General features: G+C 40.6%; 1 protein-coding gene across 1 annotated transcript; it reads right to left on the reverse strand.

Annotated features, from left to right (window-relative positions):
- Window positions 1–603: 603 nt before the first annotated feature.
- RIOK1 (RIO kinase 1) lies at window positions 604–16,661 on the reverse strand. Its single transcript, XM_064705313.1, has 17 exons — window positions 16,478–16,661; window positions 15,432–15,636; window positions 14,175–14,265; window positions 13,109–13,178; window positions 12,377–12,419; window positions 11,595–11,687; window positions 10,765–10,877; window positions 10,559–10,639; window positions 9,945–10,031; window positions 9,213–9,350; window positions 8,468–8,571; window positions 6,712–6,818; window positions 5,572–5,637; window positions 3,881–4,000; window positions 3,542–3,595; window positions 2,304–2,456; window positions 604–814 (listed from the first exon to the last, which is right to left on the reverse strand). The coding sequence occupies exons 1-17, from the start codon at window positions 16,546–16,548 to the stop codon at window positions 704–706; spliced, it is 1,707 nt and encodes a 568-aa protein (XP_064561383.1). The 5' UTR covers window positions 16,549–16,661; the 3' UTR covers window positions 604–703.
- Window positions 16,662–20,683: the final 4,022 nt, after the last annotated feature.

Genomic DNA, 20,683 nt, shown 5'->3' on the forward strand with positions numbered 1-20,683 from the left:
TCTTGCACCTAATGTAATGCCAATTCCCAAAATGCATATATTTCATCTCAGTGCCCCAACAAACATCCCCATTTGCTAAGAAAATATCAGTCCTGCTTGCTCCAGTAATAGTGTCTACATGTACATGAACACTGTATGTGAGAGTGTTATCAACCCCTGTGTTGATGGAGAAAGGGAGCAGAGGGAGAGAAAGAGGGATCTGGAAGCCCTGATGGGTTCCTCTCTTATGAGATTTCTAGCCAAAGGCACCAGAGAGGCTGTGAAGGTCAAACTGGGGACTGCAGCCACGTGTGCACTTGGCCATCAATGGAATGCAAGCACAGGGAGGCAGCAAAGGCACAATGCCTGCAGGGTTATCCCAGGGGACTGTGAGGGCCTGCAGAGCTCAGTTTGCTCCCATACTGTGAAGAAGGCATGGGGAGTTAGAACACAGGAACAAATAAGTGTGAGTTTAGCAAAAAAGTCAAACCTGCATAGATAAAGAATTTTAGCAGGCACAAATATTAGATTCAGTCTCTCCCATCAAGAAACCTGTGTTATGCACTCTGTTCAAACAACTACAACATCTTATTAACAAAAAATATCCTCACAGTTTACACTGTATGTATATAAATAAAGGATTTTTAATTTTTTAATACAGAAAAAAAGATGGTGGCTGACTAATCCACAACACATCATCCCTTTCTCTGAGCCAAAGACGGTTTTATTTGCCTTTCTTCATTTTTGCAGTTTTTTCTTTCCTCTTCTTCACATGCTTCGGGATTTTGGTTTTTCTCTTTTCTCTTTGGGCTTCTTTGACCATCTTTTTCCTTTCCTATAAGGAATCAAACACCATTCATTTAAAGCCAGAAGGGAATGAAGAATTTTAAACGAGTCAATCAATTGTTACATAACAAGTTAATTAACACATGACATAAAAATAAGGTTATCAAGATAAAGAAATTTTAAAAATCAATAGAAATTATGAGGGGATAGGTTGGGGGTGGAGCCCAGACCTGCACATTGGGAATGACAAACTAGTTAGAACCTGAGTTTCATGTAACCTTTGAAGAAAGTGAACAAGAGGCACTCTTAACTCATGCTATTTACACTTCAGATTACAACAGGTTGTCTGGTCTACATTTTCTGCTACCCACAGTGCTACTATAGCATCTGTTTGTATGTATCATGTATCAAAATATTGATCCAGTAAGTGCTGATGGAGCAAGCTGATCCCCAGCAGGACTGACAGGAAAGAACGCCATGCTACTGCAACACACTGTAAACCTGTGCCAGACAGAAGGGACAAGACTCAACTAGAAAACAAAAAGTCAGCAAAGTGGAAGGAGTAGGTAGAAGTAATTGCTGCTAATCAGTTGTTCAACCTACAGCTAAACATAAGTTACAAAAAAACCTCACCTCACACAAAAAGAAGTCCAAATGAAAACCTATCAGATGAGAAGTGGCCAAGACTTCCCTCTTTCACATCTAAAAGGCAGCAGCTCTAGACTGGCAGTGTGTAGTGGAGTGCTGCATTTTTATTTGACAGATATTAAATATATAATCTTACCTTTTCTAGGAAGAAAAACCTAAAATGCCATGTCCCAAACCTTGAACCCCTTAAGCCTGCAAGTTTCACCCTGGTTTTTAATTATTTTTTTTTCCACAGCACCTAAAAGGCTGCCAAAAGGCTCTCACTCATGAGTGATACTCTGCAGGAGAGCCTCACCAAAACTAAGCATATTGTTCCACAGTTTAAAAAAATGAAACCTCAAAGAAAACCCAAACCCCAGACCCTAACCATAATTCCTTTGCTGGACTGCATTACATCTCTTGCCCACAGGAAAGCTAGGCAGCCCGTACTAATGGTACTGCAAAAGCCACTGCAAAAGCACTGTGGGACAAACACTGTCACCAAATCTCCAGCTCTACAGATCAAGTGGTCTCAGCTGTCTGGGCATAGGGAGGTTCATCAGGGACCACAGCCACAAACCTGAGCACCAAAGCCTGGAAGAGTAGCCAGAGGGACTGAAAAGCTGCCCAGGCTCCACTGCATTCTACTTTGTGTAGCCCTGTAATTCCCTGTAGAGATCTCTCTTCCAGCTTTGCCTAAGCTACGGAGAGCTGTGTTGCACACTGCTCTACATAAAACCACCTTTAATAAAGCATCCTCAATGAAATTCACTGCCTCTGCTCTTGTTCTCTACAACAGGAAAAGTCCACAGCTTGTTTCAGACAGGAAGAAGCAAGAGTCACTAAGTTTGGATATTTTTGTGTCATATAAGCAAAGGTGGGAAAAAATAAACAATTCCCGGCCAGCTGACCTTTTTGTCCATGCTAACTTCAGCAGGTTTGTCTTTGGGATGTACAGATTCTTTACAGCCCAAATCAGAATCCTCTGAGCTGCCACCACCACCATCATCATCATCATCAGAGTCTGTTTCTGAATTGTCAGCCTCTTCAAGGAGTGCAGGAATCTGCAAAATATATCAAGAATTACATCAAATCAAAACCAAGAAACCTAATGGCAGCATACACACATACACAATGTATATATATACTCACAAAAAAGAAAACAGAATCTGTTGCAAAGAAGCCCTTGAGCAATCTGATGCTATCTCCCTTACCACAGCCCTCACTGAGTTTCAAGATAAAGAATGAAAAGTAGGTTAAGTCAAACTAAGAAAAAGGAATCTAAAATATACACCACAGATTCTTTTAGGTCAGGGCTCAAAGCACAGCTGTTATTTGCACTCCCAAACTAATTTCCCTAAGTTAAACAGCAATTTGCTAACATATGTGGAAGCCTATTTTTAATTATCCTTGGATCATACCCAGATCTACCTTGGGGGCACTCTATGTATTCTATATTGCAAACACAAATATCTGCACTGAACACTCACTTATTCTTAAACAAGCCTGGAGACTGTGCTATAGCCCAATCCCATCCATATTTATATTTCCATTTTAAATCAAGAGTCTACACCACTGCTAGAGAATATTCACAAAGTAAGGAGGGGGAATCCACACAGGGCTTCTGCCTTGAATGACATGGCTCCAAGTGATCTGTATCCAACTTCTCATCCAATCTACTTTACAGAAGTGTCACTGTCAAGTACTTCAAACACAGTAAGACATAATATTTTATAGCTTATACTGCAGGACTGTTCTTTATGCAATATTACAACAGATACCCTATCATATCAACATATCTGATATTAAATCTGATATCAGAAACATATCAAAACTTGCAGTCATGCAACAGTTTAAATCAATTACATTTTCCATAATCAGAAAACACTTTCCCTCATTGACACCTTAACTTTAGAGATCATGGCCACAGCAAGGATTTTAATTAATTTCATTCTCAAGCAACCCAGCATCAGCCACAGTGCAGGGAAGCAAATTCTGTATTGTGCAGACCCATCCTGACACAAATGGTCACTCTGCACACAAAGGCTTCTTTCACAGTGTCAGCTGTAGGACCAGGCATTCTCTGAACTACCTGTAAGCACTTTTCTGAAAAGGGCTAAAATTAAGGATTTCAAAAAGACCCTCTCACCTTCTGAACACCAGACAAATCCTTCTTCAGTCCTGTCACAGTCTGGTAGAGAATCTGCTCCAAGGGAGAGAGGAAGAAATTACATTATCAAATTATATCTTAATTCTTTATGCCCAGAGAGAATTACTATCTAAAAATAAATTTAAAGAAATAAAGACCAGGGTAAAATCCACAATGTTAGCATTAAGCACTAACCAGACGATTTTAAAGTATGGTATAGATTTAGTACTCCACACCTTGGTAGCAATGCTTCTGTTTTTATTTATTGCTAACAGTGTCCAGTAAGAAGAATTCATATTCCCTCTCTCTCTTTTGCAGGGCCTCAGCATGCCTACTCACATTATCTTGCTGAACATTCAATGCCATATCCTCTTCTTTCAATTTCATCATTATGTCCACATCCCTCTCATAGTTTTTAACTTCAGTCAGAGTTCGAGGTATGTAGGCCTTCTTAAATACCTAGCACAGTGAAGGGAAACACAGACTTACTAATTTACATATAGTGTCATGATGTTCTTCTCTCCTAATTATGCATCCTTAGGAGAATAATCACAGAGAAACAACAAATGAACATAGCAATCATCCCCTACCATTTGAACTACAGAGTTATTTTTTGTTTGGTTATTTTTTGCAGGGGCAGGCTTAATGTGCAACCTAGACATTATTAATAGATCACAACTAAGAAGGCTCCTTCCTCAGCCTGACTCATACCAGCCCACTTATAAAATTCTCCAACCACCTCTTAGCCTATTTAAATCCTAAGGTTTTGTGTCCTAATAATTTTTCTAATGCTTTTATTGTAATGTTTATAATGCCTTCAGGAAGCAACTCCATTGAAATGCACTGCTACAACCTAAATCTTTTCATGTAACAACACCCACTTCAACCTACAGTACAACTCAAAAAAGGTACTTGCAGCAGTACAGTACAATCAAAACTAACTGCAGTATCAATAACATTCCAGTCTTTCAGCAAGCTTAGGATCCTAAGATCAATGTGTTTTGCTTCTGTGTTTCACGGTATTAGTTCAATCCCAGTACAGATTCAGTACCCTTCGTGATCATCACTGCTCATCTGAGAGCTGTGCACAAAGCACAGTTCCCCACTTCCACAGAGCTGCCCTTATTCAGCTCTACTCTTTTGCAAGGAAAGCGGCACAAATTAGCCATGGTCACATGGAAAGTCTAGGACAAATGAACTGAACTTAAATTTTATGAAACCACCTCTCTTACAGGTCAGTACCTCATATAAACAAAGGAGTAACTTGCTTGCAAAAGATGGACATGCTACCAAACACTAGAATCTGACTCTATACCTCAGTAGTGTTATGCTGAGGCTATACTGGGAAACAAAATACATCTTTCCTTGACAAAGCCTGAAGCAGTTAGAGAAACCTGCTGAGCTCTAAGACAAAAAAGTCTTGAATAAATCAAGTTGTACTGACCCACAAGATAAGAGGCTTTTGTTGATTGTTGGTTTTGTTTTTAGACTCTTCTGGAACAGACAGTTAAGACTAAGATAGAAATGGTTCTATCTTTACATCAAGCATTTCCAGAATGTTAACAGCTTTCAGTAATGGACTTGAGATGGCTTCACTTAATGTAAAAGCACTGGCAGAACTGAGCTAGACTGGGAGTGGAGCTAGATAGGCAATTTGGCCAATGCACTTATCCAAATAGCCTGCTTCTGTATCACTGGTCCAAAACCACTGGCACAATCAGATCAGAACCTCTACTCAGGTTTTTTGTTAACTAAACCTAAACTGGAAGATACACCAAGAGACACACATGTCAGCAAGCAAACTGGTTTTGAAAATCGAATATTTGCCTTCTAACAGCTTATTGCTGTCAGCTTTTACACATGGCATCCCTTAATACTTCACATCTCAACTAGGTCAAGATATCTCAGCATCAGAAACAATGTTTTGTTTACCATCAACTGTACATTTTTCCAAAGAAAACACAACATTTTTCAGTGTTTAGAAGAGGTAAGGTTAACATTAATTTCATAGCAGGAACAGAAATCCTCACTTCCTCATCCACTTTATCTTGACTGGATCTTTCCTCTTCTGTTCTTTTCGATGCTATTTCCATCGCCTAAAGAAACACAAAACATTACAAAAAAAGTTATCATTCTTTAGAATCGCGTCACTAAGCCTTTAGAATCACATCCAACTATTCATATCTGTGTTTCTCCCTGTGCTCCACCGTCACACACGCACTCCAGCAGTCCCTGTGGGAATGCCTTCAGCGACACCTAATGGTGACCAGCCCAGCTGCGAAGCACACGCACAGCTGCAGATCGGGGCCGTACCCGCGGGAAAAACACACGCGCAGCTCCTCCCAAACCAAACCGCGGCAGGCCAGCACGGCTACAGGACATACAACACCACCCTACATATAAGCACGGTTATACTTCTGCAGAGCTCCTCCTTGCCAGAAACAAAGAGCTAGCTTAAAGCATCCTGGTTCTTACAGCACTTCAAACAGACATTTGAGTCTTCATGATTAGACAGACTTTCTTGTAGTGGTGTTCACAGGGGTCCCAAAACGAGGGAAGAGATGAGAATCTTGACTCTATGTTTCAGAAGGCTGATTTATTATTTTATGATATATATTATATTAAAAGAAAATTATATATAAAAACTATACTAAAAGAATAGAAGAAAGGATTTCATCAGAAGGCCAGCAAGGAAAGAAATGGAATGGAATGGAATGGAATGGAATGGAATGGAATGGAATGGAATGGAATGGAATGATAATAAAATCTTGTGACTGACCAGACAGTCTGAGACAGCTGGGCTGTGATTGGCCATTAATTAAAAACAACCACATAAGACCAATCAAAGATGCACCTGTTGCATTCCACAGCAGCAGATAATTATTGTTTACATTTCATTTCTGAGGCCTTTCAGCTTCTCAGGAGAAAAGATCCTAGCAAAAGGATTTTTCATAAAATATGTCTAAGACACTTTCTGAGACAACATGCAAGAAAAGCAGTGTCACCCTACAATGGTATAAATGGAAAAGATCTCTATGCATTTCTGAAGCACTAGCACAACAATGTCATGTGCTGGCTTCCTTAGGGTGTAGAATAAATGAGACGTTGGAGCTTGAACTACATCTGATTTTGCCGTCCTCTTACTCAGTAACAAGGCCATGAGGTCTTACCTTAGACAGGTAGTCATCAATGTTTTCACTTGTGATAGAAGGATCAGTAATAAATTCAAACAGCTCCCTCACTGTCATCACTGCAACATTGTGCTTCTGGAAAAAGTCTGCCAGGAGAGACAAAACCCATTAGTAATTCCGTCTAACATACACAGCTTGGATGTTAAAGTGACAGTTCCAGCGAGCCAACAACTCTGATAACTTGGGGAAGTCTCAGCAGCACATTCTACATCATATGGAGTTTAGTCACCAGATGATTCTTGGTCATCTGAAATAAAACTGTTCATCTCCCAGATGCAACAAACACTAACAGGAGAAAAACTGCATAAATATAAAAGCCAAATCAATTTCAGAAGGATCCTGACTTAATGGAATATGGATTAAGAAGTAAAGAATTCAAGACAGGTGTAGTATTTGCAATGACCAAGATAAAAAAAAAAGTATTTCAAGTAAGGAATGGAGACCTTTTGCCAGAGAGAAACAAGTGGCCACTGAAATATAGTACATTGTGATCCACCCAAAAGGGAAGACACATTTATGTCCTAGAATCTTCCTCGCTACTACACTCAGAATTGCTTTCTTAAATCAGTTATGACCAAATTCATAGGCTGCACTTCTGTTCTGAAAAACAGCAGCAAGTGACACTGAGGACTGTTCAACAAGTTTTTCCTACTAAAACTCCCAGAAGATCTCTCACTGTGAGAAATTAATCACGGAAGGATTAGAGAAGCACTTAGATTGGAGGTAGCTCTCCGTGCTCACTGAACCACAAATCTCTGCAGAGATCACACCTAGAGCAGAACCAGGTGTTTCTTAGAGTCTCTGTAGATTTAGACAGAGAAAGCTGCAGTGACAGAAAACAAAACAACACCAAAACCACTGCAACTCACTGAGACACTAGAATATCTAGGGAGAGGAGCACAAAAGACATGAATAAAGAGCAAGGGTATGACTAGCTGAGACAGAAGAGAGTTACTAGAAATGCATGAACTGAAAAGGAATAAGGAAAAAGTAGCAAACTGGATGTCAACAAACATACAGCATGCACACAGTTCTTTCCTAATTACGTGCCAGGCTTTCAAGAGCCTGTGTAAAATAAGAAAAAAGTCAATGTGAAAAGAAAGGGGAGACAAAAGCAGCCTATAAAGAGATTTTTTTCGTCCTCAGGGGCACACCCTACCAGGAGGTGTGTATCTGTTACACAACATGTAAATCCACACATGTAGACGAAATTCTCAAGAGAAAAACACCATTAAACTTAACTTATCAAAATGCTGTGACAAGTGATAACATCTCTAATTAATTACTCTATGCCTCAATCCTCTCAGCTGCCCTTAGTGCAGGGAACTTTATAACACACAGAAACATCTTGCCAGCTGAGGAATCCTAGATGTGGATTCAGCTCACAGAAGGCAACACATCAGTATGTCTGCACAGTATTTTCAGTAAGGGAAGTTAAGATTGGGGTGAGCACTGCTGCAGACTGGGAGTGATCTTAAATCTATCCTACCTCAGAGATTCAGTCATGGCACTCATTTAAGAGAGATGATTTCTAGCAAAATAAGCTGCACTACTCTGAACTCAGCACAGCACACTGCTCCCTGAGGAAGTCACAAGAACATAGGAGAGGAAGTATTTTAATGCAATTTTGACAGCTTCTACAGTCAGTTACACCTGAAAAAACATGAGGCGAACTGAGTCCACCCTGCTAAACAAACCAGGTGTCAGAACAAGGGCTGGAGTGCAGCCCCCTCACCGTTAACGTTGGCACAATCCTTGCGCAGGAACTCCAGCGCGTGCGGGTGGTCGTGCTCCACGGACTGAGACACGTCAATGATGTACACGTCCCCCCCGTGGTACCTGCAAGGAAACCCCACACAGGGCTGCACCAACTCCACCAGATACTGAGAGACAGGCAACAAAGCATGCCTCAAACTTAAGAACCAGCAAAAAAAAAATCTTAACTTCTTTCTCCAGCATACACCTTGCATGTGAGGGCCAGGGTGGCTTTTTTCAGTCAATCCTCTCCCTCTCTATACAAGCTGTATAATTAAACTTTTTTTAAAAACAGTCTGCTCATGAACAAAAAAAAGCAGAGAGGTGCATGAAAAAGAAATAAAACAAGAAACAAGTTATAAAAATATAGCAGTGAAATGATACCTAACTAATATAAAATACTTTACATAAAAATGATACCTTACTAATTTTTGCTGGAGTTGATGGGTTTTTTTCTAGTTGTGAGGGGGTTTTGTGAGGTGATTTTGTTGTGTCTTTTAACTTTTTTTTCTTTCTTATTTTATGGTTTCTTTTGTTTGTTGGCGTTTTTTAACAGAGAAAGCTCAGATCTGGGCTAAAAGCGACATAATTAATTAGGAAAGTTACAAAACCCAGTAACGACAAGGACTCCGCCCTCGCTGAAAGGTACATCAGTACTCTCACACAGAGGCTGCCAGTGCATACATCTTGGATGTCACAATTCAGAGCAAGGATTAAAAACATACAGCATATTAAATTCACTGAGATCTGCATGAACAAGTCTGGCATCTTGATACATTCTTCTCATGTACTGGATGATCTGCAGGTACAGCTCCCGGACTTTGGAGTCAGACAGCTGAGCATTCTTCAACAGAGGAGCAGGCCTTGAAATTACAAAAAAAAAAAAAAAAAACAAAAAACCACAACAGAAACTAAAAATATAGCTAAAACTAAATAGAAACTAAATACTTTTTCCTTTTTCACACCAGCTGCAAATGCTTTAATTGCTGTGCCTGAATCTTTCACTCCACGAGTATGTCAAGCAAGTCAGGATGAGCAACCAAGAGCAAGGAGCCAGCAGGAAGGGGAGCAAAACCTTGCTACATGCTTGCCTGAGATTCTGAAGCTCTGTTTTCAACAGGAGCTAATTTGGACCATGCTACATTAATGTCAGCAACTACAAAACAATAAACTATCTTCATGTACAATTAGCAAGCCTTTCCAGCATTAATCTCTGGTTAAGCCACTTTATGAACTCATTTTGCACACAACTGAGGCTTCACAATCACACAGATTGCCTGCAGTAGTAGCTGACAAGTGTCTGGGACCATTCCACAGATCACATGCACATGTTAACTTTACAGCCCTAGAGTAACTGTAGGTAAATTCAGATGGTTGGTTTGGTTGGTTTTAATAAACCTTTGAGAAAAGCTATTACTAAATTAAAAAAAAAAAAAAAATTTTCTAAGGATACTTACCTATCACCTTTACCAATAAAGCCCATGACAAGCACATGACTCCTTAGCATAATTGGCTCTGGGCAAGGTATCTGGGCTGTATTCAACCTGAAACACAGGAACAAAGCCAAAATAAAAATAAATAAAACCAAACTCTATTTGCTTTGCACCCGTGCATAAAGGAGCTCTGCAGCTTAGAACATAACACAGTGAGAGCTCAGGAAACTCTCCCTTGTGAAGAACTAGGAAATGCACACAAAAACCCACAACCATTCTGACCCTTTTCTAAGCATTCCTGTGTCAAAGAATCTTTAGACAGTTCAGGTTAATCCCAGATTAACCCATATCACACAGTGTGTTGCTGCTCAGCAGCAGCTATTTCTAGCTTCTCCTTGCTGTTCAGTCATGTCAGACAGAGTTCAGACACTGAAGAGCTTCGAGTATTAGCAGGAAAACAAAAGAAGATCTTTATTCTTCCCTCCCCTTTTGTTTCTCTCCCATAATGAAGCTTAAGACACTTTTCCTGAACACTCCAGAGACCTGATAGGTTAGTGGTAGCCACAGAGAGAGCATCTCGTCTAAACTTAAAAGTTTTTGTAACCTCTGCATGATGAAATAAAAACTGGAAGAATCACCTTATTAAATTCCTCATTTCTTTTTCGGCCCATGTCTTCACCATTTTTCTTGGGTTGCCTTTGCAGTATCCATGACGAAATCTTCAAATAAAAAAATAAAAGACAACAGGGACTCTTAGTGTATCAACACAGCGAGTACTAGTTATTTTAACACCTGTCAAAACAATCCCTCTTCCCAAGCAAAACGCAGCAGAAGTCAAACTCACCTGAATTCACCACTCACATACTTATCCCGATCTTTAAACATCAGAATAGAGGTTTTGTAAATCTTTATTGCTCTGTTCTCCCCATTTGCAGTACTGGCATGATATACATTGGCCTATTAGATTAGGGAAGAAATAACATTAAAGAAAAGCTCTTTAAAACAACATAGTCTTCTCTCTTCTTCTCATTCTGACACCTGGAAAAGGGCTGATCCCACCCCAGCCCCTGTGTGGCATCCAGCTGGAGGAGACTGCACACCAGGGCAATCCTTTTTCCATGAAGGGCAACTTACAGGAAGTACATTGGATGGGGCAGGGGTGCAACAATGCCCTCAAAATAAAATCAACATTGCACAAGAAAACTCTGCCTCATGCACACTTGGGAGACTGAAACAAGCCCTTGTGTGAAAGGTTAACTTGAGCCTGTGCACTGTTCAGGCCCTAAAGCATGGCCCAAATGTCTCATGTTTTCACCTCTACACAGGGCAGAAGTATGTCTTTAATTGGAATTATCTGGGTTTGTATGGTTCTTTAGGCACCATTTAATACTATGGGTATACATAACTCTGCTAAAATTTTTGTTGAAAGATGCAATTAACAACATCCACAAATTTAAGATAATATTAAAGCATTCTCAGAAATCTTCCATACTTGGGAAAATTGGTTTCCTTTACCATAAATATTTTTTTCTTAAGATGACTTCTTACCAATCAAGTAGCACAAAATATTTAGAACCAAGCCCAAGTGCTTCACTACATTTTCTGAGCATCATAAACTTCCACCCAGCTGGCTAAAAAAAAAAAGCCTACTACATTATTTGCAATAAAACTTACTTCTTTCCCTGTGCTGATGCAGCCATTGATTTCTGATATAATACCTCTAGAGAGCATCTTGAACAGAATGATTCGGGTCCTTGGGTCCAACACCTCAAATTTAATACAGAAAAGTCAGCACAGAAAAAAAACCAAATAATAATGCCCAGTCCTACCATCATATTAAAGGCCCCTGGGCATCAGACTGTTCTCAAGGATCAAATACTAATCTGAATATATAATAATAATAACTCAGAATTTTACCATGAATCTAGGATGATATTTCACTTTTTCTTCAAATTTTTTTTCTCTTTTTAAATTAAGCATATGTCTTCAACCTAACTCTAGAAGAGACAAACAAATAATGTCCCACCCATAGCTGCATTAAACGTTTTAAAGTAAGATATTTCTTGGGATACAGATAACATAACTGAGATAGAACAGCCATGTGGGCTCAGCCCAGTAATAATTCAGTCTTGCTAAAGAAGAAAAAAAGGAAAACGCAAACTCGGCATTTTTTCTTGTTCTTTGGAATTCAATAAAAGCTTAAGATGGAATTCTGCATTACACATATAAACTAATTACAATGTTAAACACAAAAATGAGCTCTAAAATGTTTATGGAACCAAAGTTAACTTTCATAAGTGAAACAAAGAAAGAAAGAAACAACAGGTCTCTTCAGCATAACAAGAGAGACAGAATTCCAAAACTCCATTCTTGCTTTTAAGTGCTTTTTCATTGATTCCAAAATTCTACACTATTTGCTCTGGTCAAAAGAGAATTTTGATGAACAAAGGCCTTACCTGTTCTACTGTTGCTCTGTCTGACTTGTCTTTGACTCGGTACCTAGCAGAAGGGAAAATAAAATGTTACAATCCCACATATGGGCTGGGTACTTTGACAGAGCAAACTGTGCCATCCTGTGCCAAAGGTTAAGATGACAGCCTTAAGAAGTAAGGCTTTCAGTTCATACAAAACCAAAGGTCTCTCCTGCAGACAGAGGGATGGAAAGGAAAACATCAACAAACTACCACCACCATTAACATCAGAGCCCTTCACTTTTATAGATGACCTTCCTGCTTTTTCTGAATCATGCTCATTCAGGAGAAAACCGTATCTCTCTTTACAACTTAGGACTATAAGCTGCAGGCAAAAAAAAATTATTAAGAAGAAATACTTTTCCACCACCAAATCATCAGGATGAACTTTCCTCCAACACCTTTTGAGCTCAGTGGTTTAAGGATTTATGTTTAGAAAAAAAGAGTATCAAAGGGTCTTTTCTAGGGGAATGACACCCATCACTTCTGCCTTACTATACTACAGCAATACAATCAGACGTGCTACCAGTGACAGAAGAATCAAAACTTTCCAAAAACTGATTTGGAAACCAAAAAATAGAAAACCAAAGGGCAAACTGCATGTAGACTACTTCTAAACTTCATTTTTCTTAACAAATGTATTTAAACAAGGAAATAAGCACTATACTTCTGGGTTTAAAGTATTTAAGTGAAAACAGAAGCATAAGTAATACTCACATGTCTGCTTCCTTCTGCCTAGACTTTTCTGTGACTCTGTTTATAACAGAGTCATCAAAATTTAGCTTATCTGAAAAACACATAAGAAGCAATGAAAAAAAACAAAACCCCAAAACCCAAAGAAGTTTACTACACACCAGGATTAACCCAGCACTTTACTCTGTTTACATTTCAGGGCAGGACTATAAGGTAACAAAACAGATGAGTGAGACAATTCCAGAGACTTGGAAATGTTATACCAGTAATGCCTTCTGGATAACATCTCACCAATAAATTTGTCTGTTCTTCTCTTAAAACAATCAAATGCCACTTTTCTTAACACAATAAACAACAGCCTTCCAGATTCTCTTCGACAATGCATTTAAATGGTGTTTGATTAAATGCTAAATGTATAAAAGCTGCTGTATTTGGCCACAAACACCAGCAGCCTTCACCCTAGCACCACTTTGTTATAAAGGAAAACCCAACCTCGGATCTCTACCCTCTCAGAAGGTGCCAATTACAGCTTCCCCTGGTCCTGACAGGCTGTGCTGAGCAGCCATCTCCATCTCAGGGTAAAAATCAAACCACTCCAGCTGGGACAGCAGCCTCTTCACTTAGCACAGGATCTCTGCTCCTGGGAGAGAATTGCTGCATAATATACCCCCTTTAATACTACAGGGGACTACTGCATTTGTCTAGAAAGTGCAGCTTTCTAGTAGTGGTAGCAGCTGTGGGAATCACCAACATCACTACAGAGCTGATACCCTCCCTCCACCCAAATAGCTTTTTCCTAAAGGGAATCTAGGGAAGAAAGACTTCATGTTGCCTGGAGAAGTGAAAGGGAAAGAAAAAACCCCAACAAAACAGCCATGTGGTGCCGAAGGTGGAGAGAGAGGGGGGTATGACAGCCAGTTCTTGGAGACTAAAGGCAACTTCAAGTACTCAAAAGCCATTTTTAATCTCTCTGGCAATGGCTAACCCACCCATTCCAGTGAACTCTGGCTTAACATAAGCAGAATTAGTCTGAGAATGCCACAGACTGGTAACTGTTTAAAATAAAGGACAGCAGTGCAATTATACTCACCTAAATTGATTTTGTGTTCAAATTTTCTTAAAACCTTGCCTGCAGGGGTTGACAGTTTTGCTGAAGAGCAATTAGGGGTCTGTCTATTTGCCTGAAATAAAGGATTTGTTAACATAAGTCACATTCTGTACACAGCCCTTTGAAATTCAAACCATTTCATTGGAAAAGTAATCTCAAATGCCCATGCCTAAAGCTGCAAGATGAAAACTACATGGGATATAAGGAAACAGACATGGATTAACACCAGATTTTTCTTAAATCAGGAAAGGAAAATACAGGTAATACACCAGTTAAAATTCTAAAAGTGCTCCAAATCAGAGTTATTTTTTAGTCTAGGAAGCTACAAGTCTCTCACACAGCACTTTTTCCTGTCTGTAAAAGGAATAGAAGACAGAAACAATGAATAAATCAAGAGGGGAAAAATGCAGAGGAAATGAACTGAGAAAACTTCCCAAGATTCTGTCTTTTCTTCCATGTAGTCCTCCCCAAACACAACTAATACCTGAACATGATTTCACCATCATTGAACAGCATAAACCTCTGAAAAAAGGCAAGAATATACCACCCAGGACAAATGCTGCCAGACATGGTATGCTATGCTATGATCAGCAAACTCTGATTTACCTCAACTGTTCTGCTAAGTTGGTAGCAATAAGAAAAATGAGGTTTTGAACCTCTAGTGTCCCAGCTGATGTGAAAACTAGCACCCTCCTTACCTTCACGAGTGCTCTCTATTCTGCACAACACCAGAATTTCTATGCCAACACCATACACTCTAAATTAATTCACTTCAAGCACCCCCCTGCATTTCCCATCCTTGTATTTTTGTTTGCCTTCTTCACTATTAAGTCAAAAATAGAACTGATTTCACCCTGGATATGACTAGCAGATAGTCTAAAAATAAACAGAAAGGCTGGGGAAGATGCTCAGAAACACAGAGGACAAATAACAAAAAGTAAGGAACATCTTAAGGGTAAGCAAAGAAAAGTTGAGTAAGGTAAGGAAGAGAAGGAAACTGCAGTGACACAGACAATCCAGCAACAGGGTTTGAGACAAGAAAATCAAATGCAGCTCGGGCTATAGTGCACATACACACAAGGCAAGTAAGAGGAACAGATGCAAAGGAAGGGGATTCTCTGAAGGAAAAATTTCTGCTTGCATTTGCCCCCAATATAACACTAACAACAACAAAGCCTCCAGGCTGGCCCCACTAGCTCTCAGGCACCCTCAAAGCCCACAGTATAACCTTCAACATACCTGTGGATTGCATCCACCAGCAGCATTGTGGCGCTTCGTGAGTCTTCCCACCTCATCATCCCAGTCCCAGTCTTCATCTTCCTCTTCAGCATCATTGTCATCATCACCATCTCCTTCCTCAGCGTTAACTTCTTCACACGTGCATAGCTGGCAGCTCTCAGGGACCTCACCCTCTTTACACGCTTCTGTGTCTTCCACAGATTCACTGAAAAGAAACACAGATGTCTCTATAACTAAAAATTATAGCTACAGTCACCAAAAATTCAATACACTTATCCCCATAAATGACTTTACATTTTCACCCGTGTTTTAATTCACTGAATCCAGTTCTGAGGTCACCTATTCAGGTGCTGGATCAGGTCTAGAAAAGGGAAATGAAGTTGGTGAAGGGTCTGGAGCACAAGTCCTGTGAGGAGCAGCTGAGGGAGCTGGGGGTGTTTAGCCTGGAGGAAAGAAGGCTCAGAGGGGCCCTTATCACTCTCTACGACTCCCTGAAAGGAGGCTGCAGCCACGTGGGGGTCGGTCTCTTCTCCCAGGCAGAAAGTGACAGGAAAAGAGGACACGGCCTAAAGATGTAAAGTTGCACCAGGAGAATTTGGAAGAATTTCTTCACAGCAAGGGGTGGTTAGACATTGGAATGGATTGCTCAGGGAGGTGGTGGAGTCCCCGTTCCTGGAGGTGTTTAAGGGAAAACTGGAGTTGTTACTCAGTGTCTAGTTGGGACGGTGGTGCTGGGTCACAGCTTGGCCTCGATGATCCCAGAGGTCTTTTCCAACCTAACTGATGCTACCATTCTGTAATGTCAATAACGTGTCACGGCTTTCTGCCAGGACAAGTATGTCCCAAAGCAGCACACTCCATGGAAAAGGGAAGCCGAGAGACACACGCAGCCTTTCCTCTCACCTCCTCCCGTGGCGGGGCAGCACCACCCGCTCTCCTTTGCCTGCTGCCGGGCAAGTCCCAGGGCTGCTCCCGCTCCCGCTCCGCGTGTCCGCTCGGCCCGGCCCCCCCAGCGCCCTCAGCCCCGGCCCGCGGCGCGCCCTCACCTGTCCGAGCAGTCCGCATCGTCGAACTGCCCGGGCACGACCTGGCTCATCACCAGCGCCCGGTAATCCATGGCGGCGGGGCGGGAGGCAGGAACCGGGAGCAGGAATCACCGGGAGCAGGAATCACCGGCAGCCGGGATGCCCGCGGCACGCAGGCGCCGGCCCGGCCCAGCCGCTACGGCGCCGCCAGAGGGACCAAAAGCTTCGCGGGCGAGCGCGGCGGGGACGGCCTCGCCCCAGCTCCGGCCCCGCTCCCGTCCCCGCCCGCTTCCCAGGCTCCTGCGCCGGGAGAGCCTGTCTGGCACACGGAGGGGCTTCATACAAGGGCTTGTAGCGGGGAATGGCTTTGCGCTGAACGAGAGCAGGGTTAGATTAGATAGTAGTAAGAAATTCTTTACTGTGAGGGTGGTGAGGCCCTGGAACAGGTTTCCCAGAGAAGCTGTGGATGCCCCATCCCTGGAAGTGTTCCAGGCCAGGCTGGACGGGGCTTGGAGCAACCTGGTGTAGTGGAAGGTGTCCCTGCCCAGAATCACAGAGCGGTTTGGGTCGGAAGGGACATTAAAGATCATTTAGTTCCATCCCAACTATGTGATCTTTAATGTCCCTTCCGACCCAAACCGTTCTGTGATTCGTCGAATCCCCAGCAGCTGCCGATACATCAATACTGAACTGTGGCGCATCTGTATAATATTAAACAATTTAGCCTTAGAAATAGGCATTTTCAAGCCCTCAATTCTTGACTGGAAATGACCATTCCTGCTGCAGATTCATGGTTGTTTTCCCCAAAACACAGATGATGATCTGTGTCCTCTGTAGTAGATACTGAGAAGTTTTATTTGGTGTACTCTAAAATATTAAATTCCAATCTTTATTAAAATAAAGCTCTAGTTGAAGCCAAAGGAATTCCAAATTTGCAAGCCTGGCTAGAAGCATCTTTGCTTAATCTATAAACAGATTATAATATTATTATATACTGTTTATATACCGATATAATGCAGGATTAAGAAAATAAAAGTGAGTGCTGGGCTTTTGCTGTCTGGTACACAAGGGCAAAATTTTAAAATGCAGTCTCTTTTTTTGTAGATGTTTCTGCATAATCCAAGTGGTATGTATAAAAGCTATGAAAAAACTGTGATTGTGCAGAAAACATAGACGCTTGTGCAGAGATGCCTTTAAAATAGATTTGATACAATAGGTGTTATTTGCATCTGCAACATTTCCATGCAGTCAGCTCTTTGAGAGTCTCTGTGCCCATTTTCCCCAATGCACAGCCACGTCAGCAGAAATCAGATTAACATCATCTGTTTACTGATCTTTTTCCTAGAACCAGGTGTTGGAGGACTCCTAATCCCCATGGGTTAATCCATGTGTGTAGAGAAGGCGCTGTTCTACAGGATTATTTCACTCTCTAATAAACAATTCAGTGCTCTTAAGTAAACATTCCCATTTATTGTAATGACAAGGGACTGTTTGAAACATAACACTGCCAGAGGATTTCCACATTCATTTTTATTCCTTCTATGCTTCAGGCTTCTGTGTAACTTTTTTGACAGCCTTGGAGTGCAGCACACTTTTGTTATCCCAGGCTTTAAGAGCTCCTTTGGAAGCAGGCAAAAACTGTTCTACAAGCAATTCATCTGCAACAGGGTTAATCCACTAGGCAATGGTGATACTTTCAGAAGGAGAATGGGAAAAAAGGTGTCAGAGACCTACCAGTTATCACCCCTAATCCATGGCAGGACAGACTGTCTATGAGAGTATGTATTTAGCTCGGACCACTGTAGCTCCATGTTCCCTGTCCCATGAGACTTCTCAGGAAATACTACCTCCCTTACTCTTCCTATGGCTACATAATTATATTTCCCGAAGATTAAGAGTAAAAATGTTTGTTAACACTGCAAGATGCAATAATTCTGTACTTAACGTGACATATTATGTAGTACAGGTATATATTCTGGTTCACACAGAAGCTGGGAAGCTAAGAAAAGAGACCATACTCAGAATCCCTGGGAGAACTGCAGTGCTGCTCGTTCCTGGAAGAAGACTGACTTGAGAGGACCACCAGGAGCTTCCTTTTCATATTTGCAGGATGAAATGTACAATTCAGTGGCAAGAAAACATGCTGCCAGCCAGCTCTGTGAAGCAACCTGTGCTTCTGAGCCCATCTTGGAAAATCTAACATGCAGTATGTTCCTGTTGGTGAGGATAAACATGAGAGGGATTTCAAGTGCCATGTGCTAGGATGAGCAAGTTATAATGACATATATCTGTCACACTCCCCTCCCCTGACAAAGCATGCCAGGCAGTACTTGGTAGCTCACAGTGCTGTCTACCAGATCTTTAGTCAGTGTAAAACCTGTTTAAATCAACAGAGTTTGTTAGATTTTGAGGTCAGCTCTTACTGCCATGGCACGAGTGAAGCACATGAACAATACAGACTGTACAGAACATGGGGAGACATGAAAGGGGGGAACAAAGCATGGTCAAGGGACTGTGAGATGATTGACATGAAAACCCATCTGAAAATGGAAAATGGCATCTATATCCTGAGCAATTATTACAGCAACACAGCAAGTGATCAGGATCCTCTCTATCTCATGCAGTAAGATTGACATTCCAATATTCTAGGCTATATTTCCACTTTATACAAGACATTGGTTTAAATGGAATTGGCACACATATATATGAAAGAGAAATTAGCTAATATGATACTTGAATACTGCTGTGAATGTTCATGTAGTTCCATCATATTTTTGTTAGAGGACTCATGATAAAGAAGGATACACACTGAGGAGGCCAAGTGATACATTCATTCATTAAGTTCCAAACAAAACACCTGTTTTCCTCAGTTGTATTGTCTCCATGAATATCCTCTGAAAACACTCTAAAAAACTTAATTCTTCTTTTGAGTCCATATAAATTTTGGGATACCTCTCAGCAAACAACAGATTCCCTAAGCCATAGAAACACTTGCTGTAGAACCAACATACCTTTCTGCATAGTCAAGTGGAAGCAGTCTTTGGGTGTGGATACATTTTTCCCAGAGAAGGAATCCCTAGGCAAGGAAGAACAACCACATCAAAGGAAAGTGTTGGGCTGACAAAAAAAAGACAATACTAAGAAAGAATGCAGGAGCCTGGGAGATATTTCATTGCCAGAATAATCATCAGTTAAGCCTATTGTAGGTCCTCATGAAGAACCATTTGCAGAAATGTGGAGTCACTTCTGGATTGCATTATTAAAGTATCCTCCATAACAGACATGTCTTATTTTCTCACTCAAACCCTTGTCTCTCTGTTCAAGACATACTCAGGTTTTGATACTGAGAAACACATCCCTGGAGAAGATAATTTGAATTAGCTAGCAAGAAGCCATGGTAAGATTCCACGGAGGCATTAATGATGAAAACACCCTTCTCTGATAAAATTAGTAGTAGTGGATTTTTGCACTAATATTGCAAAATTTTATAAGTATGTGCCAGGCCTCACAGATGTGTAACATAAAAGATAAGTGCTAAGAATACCAAATGCAGGTGCTGGAGTTGTGCCTTGAATTAACTGAGTAATGAATGTAGGGAGTAATGCATTTGCATTTCAGTTCCCATTCTGATTACAAATTATTTAAAATTTTGATTAATATTTAAATTTAATAATGTTTAATTACAGTTATTACAAATTTAAAACATCAAATTAAATTTAAAATTGAAGAAGTTACAAATTACATGCTTTTGGTAGGCAGCCACTGGAAAACAAATATAGCTTCCAAATAACTGGAGAGAGAATAACATGAGTATATAATCTGATTCTTTCCATGAGAACACAGTGCACATACCAGGCCTGATACAGTCAAACAGAGAAGTGAAAATAGGTATAAAGAACAGTGTAAGACACTACAACAAAAGGGGAAATACTCTCAGAGTGTTTCCACCAGAATCTAAAATGCTTTTTCTTTTTTACAGTTTTTTTTTTCCTTCAGTTACACGTGGTGTAAGGAAAAAAGTAAATCAAATAATTTAAACATGGTGGATCAAATGCAACTCCTGTTCATTGCTAAATTTATTATATATCTAGGAAATTCAGTGAAAAAATGTATAGCCTTCTTCTAACAGACTAACTCAGTAGCATTTCAAACATGGTTTTTTCCTTCTTTCTTTGTCTTCAGTGAGTGAAATCTCTCTTTAATTGACCTTCTCAAAATTCAGTAAAG

Source organism: Zonotrichia leucophrys, chromosome 2 (assembly GCF_028769735.1).
Source record: "Zonotrichia leucophrys gambelii isolate GWCS_2022_RI chromosome 2, RI_Zleu_2.0, whole genome shotgun sequence".
In the NCBI taxonomy this organism is placed as follows: domain Eukaryota; kingdom Metazoa; phylum Chordata; class Aves; order Passeriformes; family Passerellidae; genus Zonotrichia; species Zonotrichia leucophrys.

What these genes read in the sequence shown, in the direction of transcription:
- RIOK1 (XM_064705313.1), bottom strand. Translation starts at nt 16,548, where the DNA reads ATGGATTACCGGGCGCTGGTGATGAGCCAGGTCGTGCCCGGGCAGTTC. An exon ending in TGAACACAAAATCAATTTAG is followed by an intron (nt 13,179 to 14,174) that starts GTGAGTATAATT and finishes TGTGTTTTTCAG; the next exon opens with ATAAGCTAAATTTTGATGAC. An exon ending in CTCAGTGAATTTAATATGCT is followed by an intron (nt 8,572 to 9,212) that starts GTATGTTTTTAA and finishes GTTTCCTTGCAG; the next exon opens with GTACCACGGGGGGGACGTGT.